The following is a 17,706-nucleotide window of genomic DNA, read 5'->3' on the forward strand; positions in this document are numbered from 1 at the left end:
TCACAGCAAGGTGATCCCTCACATACCGCTTGGTAGAAAAGCAAATAAAGGTGTATAGCATCCTGAGTTCCTCATATATTTTTATGTAGCCTTCCCCCCTATACTGCAGTGGGAGTCCTGCTCACAAGCAGCCATGTAGATATCGTGCAGGAAATTCTGCCAGTGGTTAGCTCAGTGTTTGCATTTTGAAGCATTATAGAATATCTGGTGTAAGAGGCAGGAGATCAGAGTAGAGCTACAATTTCAACAGTGTTTCCAGACTAAATTCCTAATTTCACTTAAAAGCTGACTGCAATAAATTATGCAACTCCTGATCTGCCTTCAGGTCATTCCCAGCTGGTTTCAACTAAATTAGATGTGCTGCTTTTAAAGTATGATGTTCTGTGTCAGAAATAACATACCCAAGTCCATTGCTTGCTTTTAAATGCCAGCAATGGCCCTGGAGACCTCCCGTGACCTCAGGGCAGCAGGCAGCATCTCTTGCTGGCAGAAAGACTGGAACGAGGTGGACACATTTGAATCTTCTTTCTCCTTTGCACAGAGATCACTGCAGCTCTTCCAGCCCCAGCAAGAGGACTCAATGGTCCTGCAGAGGTTTTCCATCCCATGGCTTGCTGAAGAACTGGATGGTTTCACCATTTGCCCCAGGAAGAAATGAACCCTTCAGACTTCTTCATGAAAAGCAAATGAGAGACACCCTGAATCTGCCCAAGAAATGCATTAACCCTGAATTTCAAATAAGGAAATATCCTATAAACAATGCTACAGTCAAATTGAAATTCTCTTGAGACTGCTGGTCCATTTGGAGAGGGGGGTAAATATTTATCATCTTGGAAAGAGGCTGATTTGGAAAGTAGGTGTTTAAACATTCATTGAAATATGACAGAGAGACATTCAGGTCTTCGTTTTGAGCGGTCTTGGGCATGCGAGTCCCACCACAACAGCAGCACTTGAGACCCAGAGGCTCAGGCTGGTTCTCACTCTGACCAGAAATTCCACCCTGGAAGTGACGAATTGGTCCATCCCTGGTGAAAGAATCACCTCTGCACTTATCACCTCATTACCACTTTACCCCAGGCGGCAATACTAGTGTCAACATGATGATGAGACAGTATCAGAAAACTGACAAGCAAAGCAAGCGATGTGAGAGCAATCTTGGGTCATGCAAATCCCCAAATGTGATAACGACCCCATATTCCCAGTTACTCACCACCATGTCTCTTCTGGTGGGGAACATAGCTGAGGAGACTCGGAGCAGCACGCTGCAGGGGGAACAGCTGACTGCTTCAGAACTAATCCTGCTCTTGGTGGGATCACAGCTAGCTAACATGTGCAATGAGCTACGGGCCCTATTAGCTTTCGAATGGCTCACTATCAGAGGACCCAGTACCCTTAGCATTGAACAGGTCTGGTCACCCTGCATTTAATTAAGTGGTAGGATGAGATACAGCATTTTGAAGTACTAACATGCTATACAGTCAGTGACGGATGAGGCCACGCATTGCCACTCTGAGGTAGCCAAACAACAACTATCCAGTGTGAATGGGCCTCCATGTCCAGTGTGGTTGATTGATAGAAAAAGTAATGGGCTTAGTTTCTACCTGAGAAGAAGATAAAGCACTCAGGAAAATTTTCCAATGGATGGTTGTTTAGGGAGACTAGGAGCTCCATCTATTATGTATTTTTAAGGACCAGTTTAATTATGTTTGATCTTGTCTTGGAGCAAAGGCCACTCTAGAAGTGCTTTGTATAACTATTTTTTATGCTCTACAGAGATAGGAAGCTGATACAACTTGCTCAGTGCCCTTGAGGTGCACCATGTCTCATAGCACGGAGCTGGCAGAGCAGGATTAGATCTCGGGACTGTCTGACACCCAGCTGTGAGCTCAGTTCTCCACGTGACCTGTGGGACTCATCTCAGTGGGAATTTGAGAGCGGAGCCAGTGGCATGGTGAGTCAATGCAGGCTGCTCAGCTGTGCTGGGCTATCAACATCTGCGGTTCTGTTGTCACAAAGAGCTTAGGGTATGGATCCAGAACAATTTAAGCCGAGCTAAATCCACGCTGCCTGACTCTGTCCTCCCTCTGATCCTGGCCATAGGTTCCCACCACCTCCCCTGCACCAGCAGCACAGCAGTGAACCTGCAGTGAGAGGTCTGGGTAACCAAACCAGAACAGTCTTCCTTTTTGTTTGGTTGGTTTTCTTTTTCTTTTCTTTTTTTTGGAGCTGGTTTACCTCCCCGAACTGACTGATGGCAGGTTTAGTGGAAGAGAGGGGACAGCAACGCACAGACAGGCGGGCATGAAGGGGGCAACAGGGACCACAGCAGTGCTCACCCAGAGCTGCAAAATTGTCCTGGAGCTGCTCCAACTGGTGTTGCACCTAAAATCCAACTATTAGGGTGTTTGGAGTGATTGGATCTCACTTAGACTATTTTCAGTCACTCTAAACTATAGCAGAGACCGAAAAGTTTAGCTCATGCCTGGCTAGACAGAAAATAAGCCTGGCGTGGGATGTCAAAAGCCATGTAACAGGGGCTAGTGACACACTCAAACCTGTGTGCTAAGCCTGGATAAAATGCAGGAATATTTGCCCCATCTGAGTGTTGCCTGTTCAGTCACACATCTTCTGGACCAGCGCCAGTGCCTGTCTCACTGGCTCACAATATGGGCAGAGTTTGCCTGTACCTGCCCGCCCTACACAATCGAGACTAAGCTGCTGTGGTCAGGGCAGACTCGGTGAAGAGGAAAATGAAGATCTGGAGTTCGGCGGAAGTGTTCAAGAGCGCATGAAACATGAGGACTGCTGCCTTCCAATTTGTTTGTGAAACACAACAACACATGCATGTATCGCTGATTTAAAGAGCGGTAAGCTGAGACCGAGCGAAAGGAGTGACCCCACTCTGTGTACACATAAACACTTCCTTCAGGTGCCTGTGAAATTCACTGCTTTAACTGTAGCTGATCGACAGCCCTCGGGAACATTCATGAGTATGTTAATAAAAAAATAAAGTTATGGCTCCAAATATTTCTCAGAAAAAGCCCTGGAAAGAAACGTCCGGGAAATGTTTAGCCCTTTATGGGTAGATTGACGTAATGCTCTCAGCAGAAAGGCATAACGGGGTGCAGAAGAGACGAATTTCTTACCTATGGAATTGAAACTTCAGGTATCTCCCATGCAAGAAAAATAGTCTAATGGATAGAGGTTGTACTTGGTTAGTCTGGTGAAATTGTCTCCTAGGCCTCTCCTGGGAAACAGCCCCAATTTATCCTCCTCAGGGTGCATAAGCATTTCTAACTGTCCTTTCAGTTCCTTATATGCTTGTTTCTTAGGTGAATAAATGACAGAAATGTCAAGTCTTCCTTTCAATGGCATTCTTGCATGGCCAAGTGGGATTCCTGTCCTCGTGGCTTGCTTCACCAGCATTTACAAAATTTCCTGCACTGGGTCATGGGCTGTGCTTCTACCACTTAGAAATACACTGACACTCATCATATTCACTTATATTCAGCCAGTGAAAACATTCTTGTTAGCAAAAATAAAAATTAAAAAAAAAAAATGTATCTAATAGCTCTTGATGTCTGAGGATCTTGGAGTACACTTGAGTCTATGTGAACATAGCCTTGCAGTATTGTGAGGCAGATCAGTAGTGATATCTCCAAGGCAAAGTAGAGGCACAAGAAATTAAGCAATATACCCCAGAGTACACAAATAGCAGAAGCACAGCCCAGGACATAACCCTCAGTCTTGGCTCTGGGATACATGTTCTGGCTCTTACCAGAAACTCACTGAGAATTTTTACTGTGACAATATTTTAAGGAAGTAGAAGCATCTTTCCCTGTGTTAGAGTTCTGTAGAAAATCATTCAATTTTTTGCCATTAAAAAGGCTTTATAAAATTCGTACTCATTAGAAGTACTCATTGGACTGAAAATAGTCCAATGTTAGAGATAGATAGTCCAGTGTTAGAGACAGATAGATAGAAATAAATACACGTGGCAGGCAGGCTGTTGCCCTGCTTTCAACAAGGGCAGAATTTTTCTATATCTCCATTTTTCTTTTGGACTAATCCATCCTTTTCACACAGAACACTTATATCTGGGTCTGATAACGCACCAGCTACCCCACAGCCAGTTGGTGATGGTTGCCCTATTTTTCCACTATCTTCACAGAAAGCAAGCCCCTCAACTGCTGCGCACTAGCTACAGTTTGCTCTTCCACCTTCCAGTTCCAGCGCAAGGCTGCATCCACCCGGCAGACCCAAAGCTGTGACGGACCTTCAGCCCATGCTCCGCTCGCAGGACAGCCCTGGCAAGCCAGGGAGCAGCGTGGACCAGGGGGAAACAGTTGGTCCATGCTGGGAGCTACCCTGCCACAGCTAACCCTTACCAGTAGCCCATTTACTTTGTCCAGATTCATACCTTCACTTTGCCTACCCAAGCTGTTATGGCACCCTTTGCCCATAATCCTCCTCCTTCATGGCTCTGGGTCTTGGTGGCTCAGGGTGAGGCTGAGGACTGGGAAGCCCAAGTCCCAGCCAAGAGGTGGGACGTTGAGATGTCTCCCCTCAGGTGATTAAGGTCTTTTCTGAGTAACAGCTTTTAAACATGAGTCCTCTGTATTTCCAAGAGCAAGAGAACTGCCAGATAAAATGAAATGACCATGATAAAATGACCAGATAAAATAAAATAACCATGACGGTCAATCACTGGAATAATCTCCCCAGGGAAGTGGTTGACTCCGCTACACTGAACCCGTTTAAGACTCAGCTGGACGTGGTGCTGCACCATCTCGTCTAGACTGTGCTAGAAAGGTTGGACCAGATGATCCTTGAGGTTCCTTCCAACCTGGTATTCTATGATTCTATGATTCTATGACCAAAATACTGCAAAAATCACAGTCCAATTCAGAAACTTCATGTAGAAGTGCCTAACTTGAAACACTGTCAGTGGCCTGACATTTTGCATGTCTGAAAAGAAAAATATCTCATGCTACTTATATAAAAGTGGCCACTCCAAATCACCAGATGCTTCTAAAGAGCATCTTCTCAGTGACACAGGCACACAATTTAATTTCTAGGCAAGGCTTTGTCTCTTGGTGGCAGGTTTTCTCCTTGTGTGTAAGGCACAATTATCAATATCCTATTCAAGAACTTAAAATTCAAAATGAAGTCATTGAAGTGGCAAGTCAAAGTAAACTTGTGTTGTAACTTTTGAGGAATTAATCTAAAAGTGAATTCTGTCTTAAGTGCAGGGTTTTGGAAATGGAGAGCTGTCAGACCAAGACAGTGTACGTACAGTGCTGGGCTTATCAATATGTGAACCAAATTCTGCTCCCTCTTTTAAGTATTTGGTTCCTGTTGGTATCAAGCATAGATAGTATTAAGCCAGCATCTAGTAGAAGACTTGGGCTTCCATGTGATAGTTTTTTTTCTGAAGTTACATCTGACTTGCATGGATTTGAAAATAAAGCATCTTACTACAAATTGTAGGAGATTTTTACAACTTTCACTACTATTCCAGCTTGCAGATCCAGTGGAGTTATCACATCTAAGAGCATTAATATAACAATGGCAGGAGCTTCTGTGTTACTAGTTTCAGGCTTCTGCTGCTGAAAGCACCATACCATACTGTCCTTTTCACAAGCTTCTTGCATTCTTTTAACAGTAAGTTGGTGAATTTGCCTATTCCTTTTTAATGGGAATGCTGTTCCAAGAACCTTGTTGTTCCAAGAGTTAGGAAATTTCTTCTAATTTCTGATCCAAATGCAGTCATGCACAGTTTCTGTTCTTTTTTTTTTTTTTTTTTCTGCTGCTGACCGTGTCCTGTAGCTCTTTCCCCTTTGCAGTATTTATAGACATGAGCTGAAATCCTTCTGAGCCTTTGTTTGGCTAGACTGATCCCACCACCTGTTCTCATCTCTCTCATAGGACAGCCTCTCCAGTTCCCCAATTATCCTAGCCATTTTCTGCCCCTCTTCCAAGTCAAAACAATTTTTCCTGGCTGTTAGTTACTGGAATTGTACACACTCTTCCAGATGCTGTTTCACTTGGGCCTGCACCCAGGAATAGTTCTTGGAGCTCCCTCTCCTCTTACATCCAGGCATCGCAGGTACCCCCTTCATGGCTACCTCATGGTAGTTATGTTCCACTCTCTAAACAGCCTACAGACAAGTCCTCTCTATTTTGTCTGTGGAGCTACTCTGCCTTAATCATTACTTCCATAGATCTGATGAATTTCTGAGGAAACCGTATGAGTGGTGGCATGGACATCTTGAATACTCACAGCTTCTCTTCTGTGCTGGGAGAGTTGCACCTGTGTTGTGCTTGTGTGTGGGCAAAGGAGAGGCCTTGGCCATAGCCTCCCACTCCCCTCGGTCTCACAGCCTCCCACCACGCCATTCTGGGACTGTGCTGCACCAGCTCCTCTGGCTTCCCGGCTGCGTGCAGCGCAGACCCGGCCTCCAGAAATGGATGTGGCTTCACCTGGAAGGAACCTCGTTGGCCACCTGCCCTGTTTGGTGGGAAGGAAGCACCTCTGCAGGGCTGTCGGACCTGCACCTCTACCCCTAGCTAAACCCCTCAGTTGCAGAGCAACGTGGGTCGCTGTCCAGAACATCTAACAGGGCACTCGGCAGGAGGCAGGTGTGGCGGCGTGCTCCTCATCATCATCCTCCCTTCCCTGATCTGCCCTTTTCCCGTAACTCTGATCAAGTGATAACCACCAGTGGTGTCCATGACGGGTGCATCTGGTCTTGATGGCTGCATCTGGCTCAAAGCTCAAGGTCGATTCAGGAGAGACAGATAACAACACAATAGCCAAGGGCTAATTTATGGTAATGCACCCACCTGACCACAGTGCTGGTCTGTGCCAATTCAAGCCAGATTTGGAAGAAACTGGCATCTGCAGTCGGTATGCAAATATGACTATAAGTCAATCCTCTTACCTCCATAGATAGTGAGCAGCCCAAGAGCCCTTTGAGCTCTCCCGCACAGCAGCGAGCTGCACACCAGGATCTCCCCTTGAGTAGGGATGCCTCTCAAGGTTACTCTTCGAGGTTGAGAGATTCCTTATCACATCAGATACTTGATAAGTGAATTGGGAACAAGTGCACTGAAACTTCATAATCTTAGCTAAGTAATATAATGGATTGATTGCGCATATATAATCCTTTAGACATAAACCATTGACCAAGTCTGGGACTAGGACTGGATCCAGCCACACCTAGACTCCTCTCTGAGAAGGAGTTTAGAAAGCAAGGGGGTCCTCTCTGAACATCATGACTCAACGGGAGGATCTCCCTGACAGTCTTGTTTGACCCTGTCCCTATGCTGTAAATAATCAAGTGTACCTTGCCATCGAATCTTGTTAAACCACTGTCACATTTACTATCAAACTTTCTTATCAATAAACATATTGCTCTTAAGAATGCACTCTCACTCCATCCGTGACAGCAGGAAACTTCCAGAAGACATGGAAATAAAATCTCTTGGACTTTTATGAGCTCCTTTTCTTTGCATAAGCTCAGACACTTCCCTAGGTGATGAAGCATAAATGAAAGAGCCAAAAACTGGAATTACAGGTAAAAGTCAAGCTCTGATATTTCTGGTGCTTTGGTAGGTCCGCTCTTTCGCACAATGATGCATGGCATGGATGCTAACATGGATACATGTTATGGGGAAGGGCCAAAGCATGAAGCTGCAGTGGAGGCAGTGGCTCCTTGTCGGATCACCTGGAGCATGGGGCTTCACAGGGTGGCACAGCCTCTGACCACCACGCAAGGCTGCAGCCCTTGCCTGGTGCAGCTGGGTGGCAGATCACCGCTGTAGCACACCGCGCAGGGTAGTTGTGGGGTGGTGGGAGGACCCTGTGTCATTCTCAACCACAGCCTGAAGCTTGTGTGGTCTGCACAGTACCCAGCACTCCCCTCCCGCCCCCCAGCCCGCATTTGGGGGAACACTCACAGGAGAGACTTGGCTCAGTCTAAATAGGGGAGGCAGGTTTTGCTTTTTTTCTTCATCAGAAAGCTACAATATTTCTGCTCTTCAGTGGGCTGGTTATTTCTGTAACTCATGAGGAGATAAATAATGTTCTAAGGATATATCACCTGTTCCTAAAGACATTATAACCTGTTGTTCTCTCCTGTCCTTTTACCTCTGCAGTGACAGCAAGCACTTGGTTATCCTTTGCAGCTCTTTTATTGCTGACCACTTCATTTTGACAGATTTTGGTGTGTTTGTTTCTCTGACTGGTCTTTGAGAGAAAGTGGATGGCCACCCACTGCAGGGAGCTCTACGAGTCCAACTGAGGAGCATAGCTGCATGCTGGGGCTCCCTTGTCCAGACACTGAGTCCAGCTCTGATGGGGGCATAGCCCTGGATGTGCAGGAGCTGAACCAGGGGCCACCTTCCTTACAGGTCAAACAAGAGGCAGACAGGCCTTCAAAGGAGATGATTTGCCTCCCTGTGACTCAAAGGAATGGTACGGAAAGTGAACTGAGCTTACAGGCAGGACCTGGGCCCCAGGCGAAATGCACAGTTGTGGGATGTTTGTTCCCCAGGTAGGAACATGGCTTGGCACCTCCTGGCTCCTGCTAAACCATCTTCCAGTCCGGGAAGGCAGCACAGTACCTCCCAGAGGGGTTTTGTATGCTTGTCATACAGTGCTTGCTTGCCTATTTGAATGGAAAACCGGTTGCTCCTTGGAAGCATCTGTGAGGGAGCTCAGCGCCATTGGCAGCAGGGCTGACACCCACCTGAGGACGGAAGGGGGCTGCCTTTCCCTTCAGCAGGGCATCAAAACCTTAACAAGGTGTTCTCAGGGGCTCTGCCTCGCGACTCTGCAAATAGGAGACAGGCTTTGAAATGCCTCCAAGTGAAACCGCTGCGAAATTTATGTAGGCAGAAGGTAATTGCCCAGATTAGACTTTGGCTAAGGTGCAGGACTGACACTTCGTCAGGGAGTGTGCCGCAGGGCCTTAAATAACCACACGCGGCAGCCGCTTCCGTGACTTTACATTTTAGCTGAAATACTAACTCCATCGTCAGAGCGAGCCGCAGCACCAGAGAGGACCGATGAGCCACTGGTCAGCAACCGCAGTCAGCAGCTCCAGCTGAGCCTTTGCAAGGGCTGTGCCCGTCGCCCTCCCCTTCTGCAAAAGAGTAACTCCAGCAGCTCTTACCGACGACCTGAAAGCTTAATCCTACCTTCCTGTTTTCCTTTTTCTAGGTTTTCTTCTTCTTCTGCATTCTTCTCTTTTCTCTAATCTGCCACTTTTCAGTATTCATTTTCTTCTGTATCATCTTTTTTTATATCAGTTTTCACCTCCCATACAGATAGTTTCCTCTCTTCTCACTTTCCCTCTTTCCTTAAAGGTTTGGGTTTGGGTTTTTTTAAACATTTTCTTGTCTTCCTCCAAATCCTCTCCGTTGTGCTTTCCCTCAGTTCCCTCCCTATCTTTCATTCTCCCTTGCAACAGCCTAGGTGCTTCTGGCATTTGATTAAACATTTTGCTGTTTCTCATCCTTCACAAAGCTGCTGGGGACAAGGTCTGGAGTCACAGGTCTCCTCCTGACTGTGGTCTGCACTCCAGCATTGCTTCCATCCTCAGCAGATCCCAAGCTCCAGCCTCCATGTGGTCATGGGAGACTGACCATAGGTTGAGTTTTATGTTATGAGAGCCTATGCAATTATAAAGGCAGCTAAAGCCTAATTATACATACCATATTTCCTATGATATTGGCTCTAGAAATACTCATGAGTTGTTGTGATCCTGAGGCAAGAGGAAAAATGTTGGAAAGTGTTTCAGTTAGTTATAAATTGCTTTTGGTATGTTCTAGTCAATAAATACAAAACCAAAAAGGTATCTTCACCATTTTCTTGCGTAATAGTAACATTCCTGACAATTCACTAATGGATCCCCTCTCTGTTATGATTCATTTCCCTCCAGTAATTTGTTCCTCTTTCTGGGGAAATCTGTCTCATTAATATTTCGAGATACAAGCTTACCTATATTTTTTTCAGTACCACAGCAATGTTGGGTAACCTTAAGTAATTCTCTTTGGTGTAGTTTTATGTAAAATAAACACTAATTCTGTTATTTGCTGTTGAAATGAGCAAAGTAATTAGTATTTAATAGTGCTTCTAAACATATATCTCCTCTTGCCTTTCAACATTTTAGCCACTGCTCAGTTTTCTTCATGTTATCGCTACCTTCACACTAGCTGAAGCACCTAGAACCATAACTAATCTGACAGAGGGAGAAATCTAGTACTACACGAAGAAGGGCTATTCATGCTGTCGCCTGTGATGTGATACCTCCAGCCGTGCATCTCCAAATGATATTGGCTCTGCTTCCACCATATCATATTGACAGTTCACACCCCCCTTGTTGTTCAGTTGACATTGTATGAAAGTCTTTTTTCACCTGAATGCTAGACTGCTTTTCAAGTTTCTCTGTCTGACTGAATGTCTGCACTGGGGTTAGTTCTGCCTAGATACAGCAGTGTGCACTTGTACCAGATGGATCTCAGTTGAATAATTCTGCTGCATCCTTAAAATGTCTACATTAATTTTTAACCTTTAAGTCAACACAAACTGCAGCTCTGTTCTTCGCCCACTTCCCCTTCTGTTAGATCAAGGTTTAGGACCTCGTATGCAGCACCAGTGACCTGACACAACCTACAGCTTAATTTTAGTTGTATATAGCCTTATGAACCATTTTTTCCCATGTCAGTATGAAACTGCACTAACATACGGGCTCAGGTACTACCCTCCAAGCAGGCTTGATGGTTGCAGCTGAGAAAGATCTCAGGTTCTTTCCCAGGAGACTTCCCTAACGCTCATGAAGTTGACACAAACATCTGGTAGGTTTTCACTCACAGAAACCCAGGACTATGTGTCTGCTTGAAAGCTTCAAACCACATTTATTGTAAATTCATGGAAAAAAAAAAAGAAGAAGAAACCACAGGTTGGTAAACTATTACATCTCAGTGAGAAGAACTTGTCCAGTGATGTGCAATCAGATATTGAAAAGAATATCTAAATAAGCAGCAATTTCTCAATAGAAATCTCATTAAATAAAAAAAAAAAAATATTTCCTTATTTACAGATTACAAGGCAAATGTATCCTTAAAGCATTGTTTCGTATTTAGCGGGTTTATTTCTTTGAAATAAAAGAGAAATGGTTTGAATCTAAGAGTGTACTTTGGAAGCAGCTTGCTAGACAGTCTGTGTTACCACCAGTGAATGAACGAGTAGCCTCCCCTTGACCGCTGCAGTGCTCTGCTTCTTCTGTCATCCAGGCTTTCACCGAAGGGCTTCTGGTACCTCCACCTACGAAATGGGGGCAGGGTGGGGAGGGTGTTCATTACATTTGCTGTACAGTCTGGATGGTAAAATTCCTACCAGAGACACAGTCCCAAGAGCCCTGTGCTACACACTATCTCCCATAACAAGCCTGAACCTGGAAAAGTACCCCACTTTCTGTCAAAATCACAGTCGAACAGAAATCGGTGTGCTCAGAAAGGCCTAATCAGAGGAAAGCCTCCTGCCAAGTGACTTCTTATGTTCACATTTCTAAGAATTTTTTTTTTATTAAATATATATGTACTAAAATTAATCGAGCTTGTGCTATATCTGACCCACAATCAGTTACTGAAACAGGATCTCTTACTTACCCGCCTTAATTGTTTTATGCTGCTTGCCCGAATTGCTTCCATAAGATTGTCATGGAGAGACCTTTGTGGGGTGGAGGGACGGGTGGAGGGTCGTGAACCTTCCTCTGATTTTCTGTCTGAGACTGATTTTAGAGAATCTTTAATTTCTTTCAGTATGCTGTTCTCATGTTTTTTGCTTTTTTTGCCTTTTTTCTTTTTCTGTCCATTCTGTAAGGCTTTTTTTGAGCTTTCTTGCTGTTTGATGACTTCAGCTATATTCCTGGTTGGTGCCTTCTTCTCTGGAATAACTGGGGGAGGAGGAGGAGGAGGAGGTGGGGGTGGAGGGGGAGGTGGGGGCGCAGGAGCTGGAGGCTGACTTTTCGCTGGCGATGCTTTCTTAGGGAGCTTTGGAGAGGACCAAGGTGAGCTCTTAGGTGACACATAAGGTGAGGACCGAGGCGTTCCCTTCTGCAAGACTTTGGTCTTTGGATTGATGGCTCCGTCACAACCAGATTCCTGTTGCCTCTGCTCCTGCATACGCTTTTGCCTTTGTTTATCCATATTTCTTGTCAAGATACTTGTCATGCTCATTCTTGGACCAGCAAGGTCAAAATGGTATCCAAGCTTGACCAGAGTGGTGTTCTCTTTCAACAGTTTAACTATGTCCATTTCCACCTGGCTGCCCATGATGTGCCTTTGATTGTGGAACCGCAGTTCTGTTAGAACCTTGTTATTCTGCAAAGCTCTCATGATGGCCAGCACTCCTTTGCCTGTGATAAAATTTGACTCAATATTCAGACTAGTTATATGCTGATTGACCTTTAACATACCAGCAATAGCTATTGCAACATTGTCGTCAGCATGCGTGTTAGCCAAGCTGAATGACTTAACCACTGTGTTGTCCCTCAGGGCTTGAGAAAATTGTATAAGCATCTGTGAAGTGATGTTTTCAATGTTGTTCAGATTGACCTCTGTGGTGTCAGGGTCATTGTTCTTAACTTTTTCCAAAGCATCCTCAATAACTGTTGGATTTCCACAAGGGTGGATGGCACTGCTCTTTGAGCTCAGATTATCAGTGTCTTTTCCATCATGGCCATTGAGTAAGTTTTCATTGTCCTTTGCGCCATTACACTTTTTGCGTCTGATGTGGTCAGAACTCCTGCCATCCTCAGGTCTTTCACCAGCTGCAGCATTTTGCTTTTCCTCATCCTCATTATCACTCTCATCTTCATCTTCCTCCTCATCTTCTTCTTCTTCATCATCCTCTTCAGTATATGCCTCCTCAGACACTTCACTATTGCTTTCCGTGAAACATTCTTCTTGAATGTCTTCTGAATTGTCTTCTTCTTGCTCAGAATCCTGAACAGGAATGTAGGTGTGGGTGTTAAACATGATTGCAGTAATGTAGCTACTGCCTTTTTGCACAAAAACAATTATCTTGAAACTAAAAAAATTAATGTTCAAGGCTAAAAATAAATCCACAGAAACACAGACAGTTAGGAGAACACAAAATGTTTCAGCACCTAACACCTTTTTAACATTACTTCTTTCATGTTCTTTAGAAGAAAAATGCTTAGCATAAATTGGAACAGTTTTACTGACATCAGTGATTTCTGCCAAGAGAAAATTTGATACAAGATATTGCAACATGGACATACTTCATGTTTTCTATGTGTTGGCATGTCCCCAAGGGGATATTATTTGGATCCTTCCCAGCAGAAACACAAGACAGCAATTTCAGAATGGACGTGATCTATGAGCAATAAGTTTCTTCATTTCATAAGGATTAGACATCTGTATCAATGCTCAGACTCCTTTGCATATGTTAGTACATCTAAAAAGGCTAAAGGCTGCCATGATTTAGAATACAAATAGTGTTGGCACCTGTAAACAATGCATATTGACATGCAAAATAATACAGAATTACAGGAGGCATGTCAAAAAGACTCTGGATGCACTCCATGGGCTATACACACTTAGAAGCTATTTGTGAAGAAAAGATTCAGACACATTCCCACAGGTAACAAGTAATCAAATATCAATAATCCCCAAATTTCTTCATGTTTGCCAAGAGCTAAGACTGTGCTCACCAACAGCTGTTGCGGGTCAGCTGCCATACTGTAACTTGTAAGAACTCATTGCCTACAGAGTAAACTGATTGTTTTTCTAAAACCCAAAGTTATTTTAGTGTGTTTGGTGGGCACCAAGAAGGCAAATTTGGAACCACCCCTTAACGCTCTGCCTGGTGGCCTTAGGAGTTATGGTGGCAGAAGACAATTCTCTGCACAGGAGCAGCAAAAGGTCTGCACCCCAGGAAAGTCTCACTCTCCACCTGGAGGACTCCAGAAGCATGGCAGTGTTGTAGGAGCCATGACTGAACCCACACGCTATGACCAACCTTAAGCCTCTTGCCCAAAAAGATCACCCATGTCCTGTTTTGTCTACTGGACAAGCCATAGCGTATGCCTTTTTATTTACATTTGTAAATGTTTATAAAATTTTGGATGAAATATAATTGTTCTGTATGCACTACTTTAGCAACATTCATATTTTAGTCTTTGTAAAATACTAGAGGGTATTTTACAAAGTGAGTATACTCTGCGGAGACACAGCGATTCTGTTTTGTGCTTCTGGGAAACAAATTGTGACTAACATGACAGCCTATTTTTAGAAAACCTGTGCAGTTTTAGGTTTGCTTAATTATCTGGCTCTAAAATGCATGGAAAGATTAAAATAATAGTAATGATAGACTGCATGGTACTGTTTCGCAACCTTAAGCAGATTTCTGTGTTGGGACACATGTGAAACAGACGGCAATTGTAATGTTTGCAGAAGCGTGACTCTAATGAAACAGGACATTGAGCTGTTTCAGTCTGTCGTTCCTGAGCGTTCAGCACCTGAAGGGCTTGCAGGGTCCAGCCCCATTGCCCTGTATATGGAGGTCTTGCAGGGTCCAGCCCCGTTGCTTCTCCTGTGGACCATGTGCAGGAAGGCCCTTACACTAAGAGATGCTGTGCTACATATAGAAACAGGGCTGTGTTTAAGCCAGGTTTATTATGGGACTAAGATTTATATCTGTAGCTTCTATACATATATGCAGACTTTTAAAAGCTGAAAATACCAGGTATCCAGGAACCCATCTTCATGGCTATGCTTTTATCTATCCAGGAATATATACTACAGCCTTCAACACAGCTGCAGATGAGCAGAAGTTGCTGCCTCTAAATGGACTGCTAATATGCTTGATGGCACTAGATTAATAAAAAAATACTTGATTTTTTTTTGAGTGGCATTTCTGGGGTCAAAGGGGGAATTTAGTTTCCTGTCACATACATTGTTTGATGTCATAACAATCTGCACGATAATTTTGAAATCAAGTACTCCTCTTTGCAGATCCACAGAGGCATGCTCTGTTGTTGTGGCAGCATTTCAGCACAGGACTGCTGCAAGCGGCCTGCAGGGCTTCATCTTACTTTGTAGTAGTAACTCGAATAGTTAGGACTAAGATAGCCAATGCAGAGAGGTAAATATCTCTGGAAGGCAAGTCATTCACCCTAAAAGGCTATCTGCAGGATGTTTGCCTTCTGGAGGGGCTGATCTCTTACCACTAACTATAGAAAGAGCACAAATAACCATTTTAGATAAGGTGTCTAACTTTCAGACAGTTGAGGGCAAGAAGAAAATTGCTTTCAAGAAACTCAGAAGGAGCTTTCTTACTGCCTTCAATGGAGAGAGCCTTTGTGCCCTCTACATCAGCGTGTCAACATTCTCATACCTATGGATGCATTTAGGAAGTTTCTTCTCAGATCAAAAAGCATAGAGACTTTTGCTAGCACTTTGAAGTTTAGCCAGTACTCACCGTTAATTCTGTATAGACATGGAAAAAGAAAAAAAAGTCCTGCCATTATATAAGACACCAAACTAGACTTGTTCAGAAGGTTTTTTGGAACTGTCTAGGTTTCCAGTTCCAGGCTTAGCTGGAAATAAACATTAATCTTGCCATTGCCTCCCTAGGACTTGACAAACAGGGAGTGAAGTCAACATCTGCAAGCTGATACTAATGGTCTGATGACAGCTAGTGGTCTGTGCGCTTGCCTGCAAAGACATTACACCGCCATTCACGAGCAGGAGAAAACACTTAGGTGTAAAGAAATCCTGGATATTATTATTACAGGCTAATTTAATCCAGGTGATTTTTCTCTAGGAGAATATGTTATCTAATGTATAAACTGCAATTATTTCCTTGCAAATGAACTGAGGTCCTGAATCAAGGCTGTTAGAAGTTCCGAGTCCAGTTTTGCTGTCTTTGCCTTTTTTGTACTATTTTCTACTTAAACATGGGGAAACGTGTCCTTATAAACAGAGTCAGAGTTTGGTATGAAGCAGTACTTAAAGATCAAAAAGCTACTCACATCCCCAAGTCCCCACTTTGCTTTGAAATTACATGGAGCCAATGTGAAAACAGAAGTTGCTTTTTGATAGAGCTCAGTCTCACAAATGGTTTTAGCAAGGACCTGAGGGATGCCGACATGGACATTAGCTTAGACTGAGAGCGTTCATTGCCTGCTAGGACTGAGCCCTTCACTCCTGCCCAGCTGTACTGTTCATTTGCACGTCAGGGACTGGCTTTTATTATTAACATTTTTATTTTGGGGGGCGAATTGCCTAACAAGGACTATTGGCTGTTTTTTGGGGAATACAGATAATTGGTTTGGCTGATGACCCTGTCCCAGGCCACTTTTTAAATAACTTACAGCTACCCTCTGACAACAGTTGCCAGAAGACCCCTGAGCCATGCCAAGGACCCTCAGCAGGAACACAGCAACATAAGCTGCCGACTGCAATGCAGCTTCCTTCCAGCGAGCACAAAGCCTGGCGGCCGCTTACTCAACTTCTAACATAACATATATTCAAAATTATCTTCCTGACGTCCTTCTCAGCAGTCAATACTGATTTTTTTGAAGGAAAGGAAAAGGCACTTTTTTAGCTTTTAAACAAAATCAAATGTTATCCAAAAGTCCACATCGCTACCTGGTAATAATTTCTAACACGCCCTTTAAAATTTTTCCTATTTTAATCACTAACAATAATTTTTATGGGACTTTCTTCTGTTCTCAACTGAGCATTTAAGGTACCTCCAGAGAGAGCAAAAACTCTCTGAGCTAATACGCAGTGCTTTAGCAGGCATAAAAGTATGGCTAACAATGTTCTTAAAAATGCTACAAGAGACTGAAAGAAAATGAAAACAGTGAGTGAAATCATGCCAGGGAAGAACAAATCCAAATATTTCTAGGAAACAGCAAATGCCTCAGCGTTTTACCTTGTCGCACGCACCCAATCTCTCTTTTTCTAAGAGTTTCTTAGTCTCCCTCTCCCAATAAGCCATCAGTGCTTCCCTGCTGAACGTCCCCGTCGGTGTTTTCTCCGTCAGGCTTTTTTGCCGTTGTCCCACTGGAAGGTTACGGTCGGGCTCTATGTCCTCCAGCTCCCGCTCCAGCTCCTTAAGCTCCTCTTCAGTGAGAGAAGCGAGGAGCTCATCTTCATCAATGTCTTCATATTTACTGAGCTCTCTTCTGTAGCCAAAGGTAGACATGGTCCCGCTTGGTCAGGCTGGTACAAACCTGAAATGACTAGGCATTCAAGAAGGCTGAAGCAAGCAAGCTGTGTCTCGTTTGGTCAGCAACTGTTTCCCTGCGTAGCAGAGGCACCCTTTTAAGAGTAATCATCGGGGGCTTACGACAATGCACGAAGGGATGAAAGCATGCTCCGTTTTAAGCATCAGACGTCAGCTAGACATCTGAACAGCAAGAATGTCCCAACACTAGTGTTTGCAGGTCCCTTAAAGAGGGGGATTATTGACACACTGGCCATGGCCATATTTAGAGCAGGCGGCTAGCGGGAGAATACCAGCCTCGCAGACGGGGGGGCAGCAGCAAATAAAACCCCAGGCGCATTTACACTGACTTCATGTCTAAACTGCAGTAGAGGAAGAATAATGCAAATCCATTTAATCCTGAGCTGCCACAGGGGCTGGAAATAAAACACCCTCAC

At 44.2% G+C, this 17,706-nt stretch overlaps 1 protein-coding gene across 1 annotated transcript; it reads right to left on the reverse strand.

The window, feature by feature from the left end:
• Positions 1–10,898: 10,898 nt before the first annotated feature.
• LMOD2 (leiomodin 2) lies at positions 10,899–17,451 on the reverse strand. The gene is made up of 3 exons (XM_087767004.1): positions 16,976–17,451; positions 11,677–13,014; positions 10,899–11,332 (listed from the first exon to the last, which is right to left on the reverse strand). The coding sequence occupies exons 1-3, from the start codon at positions 17,246–17,248 to the stop codon at positions 11,306–11,308; spliced, it is 1,638 nt and encodes a 545-aa protein (XP_087623130.1). The 5' UTR covers positions 17,249–17,451; the 3' UTR covers positions 10,899–11,305.
• Between the last annotated feature and the right edge of the window lie 255 nt (positions 17,452–17,706).

The sequence above is a fragment of the Nipponia nippon genome, unplaced genomic scaffold (assembly GCF_047370975.1).
Source record: "Nipponia nippon isolate SJK-2023a ecotype South Korea unplaced genomic scaffold, ASM4737097v1 scaffold_3, whole genome shotgun sequence".
Lineage (NCBI taxonomy): Eukaryota > Metazoa > Chordata > Aves > Pelecaniformes > Threskiornithidae > Nipponia > Nipponia nippon.

Excerpts from the sequence above, each read along its gene's own strand:
- LMOD2 (XM_087767004.1), bottom strand. The coding sequence starts at position 17,248 with ATGTCTACCTTTGGCTACAGAAGAGAGCTCAGTAAATATGAAGACATT. Across the intron at positions 13,015-16,975 it reads GATTGGGTGCGTGCGACAAG|GATTCTGAGCAAGAAGAAGA; the intron begins GTAAAACGCTGA and ends ATTCCTGTTCAG. Across the intron at positions 11,333-11,676 it reads GCATAAAACAATTAAGGCGG|GTGGAGGTACCAGAAGCCCT; the intron begins GTAAGTAAGAGA and ends CCCATTTCGTAG.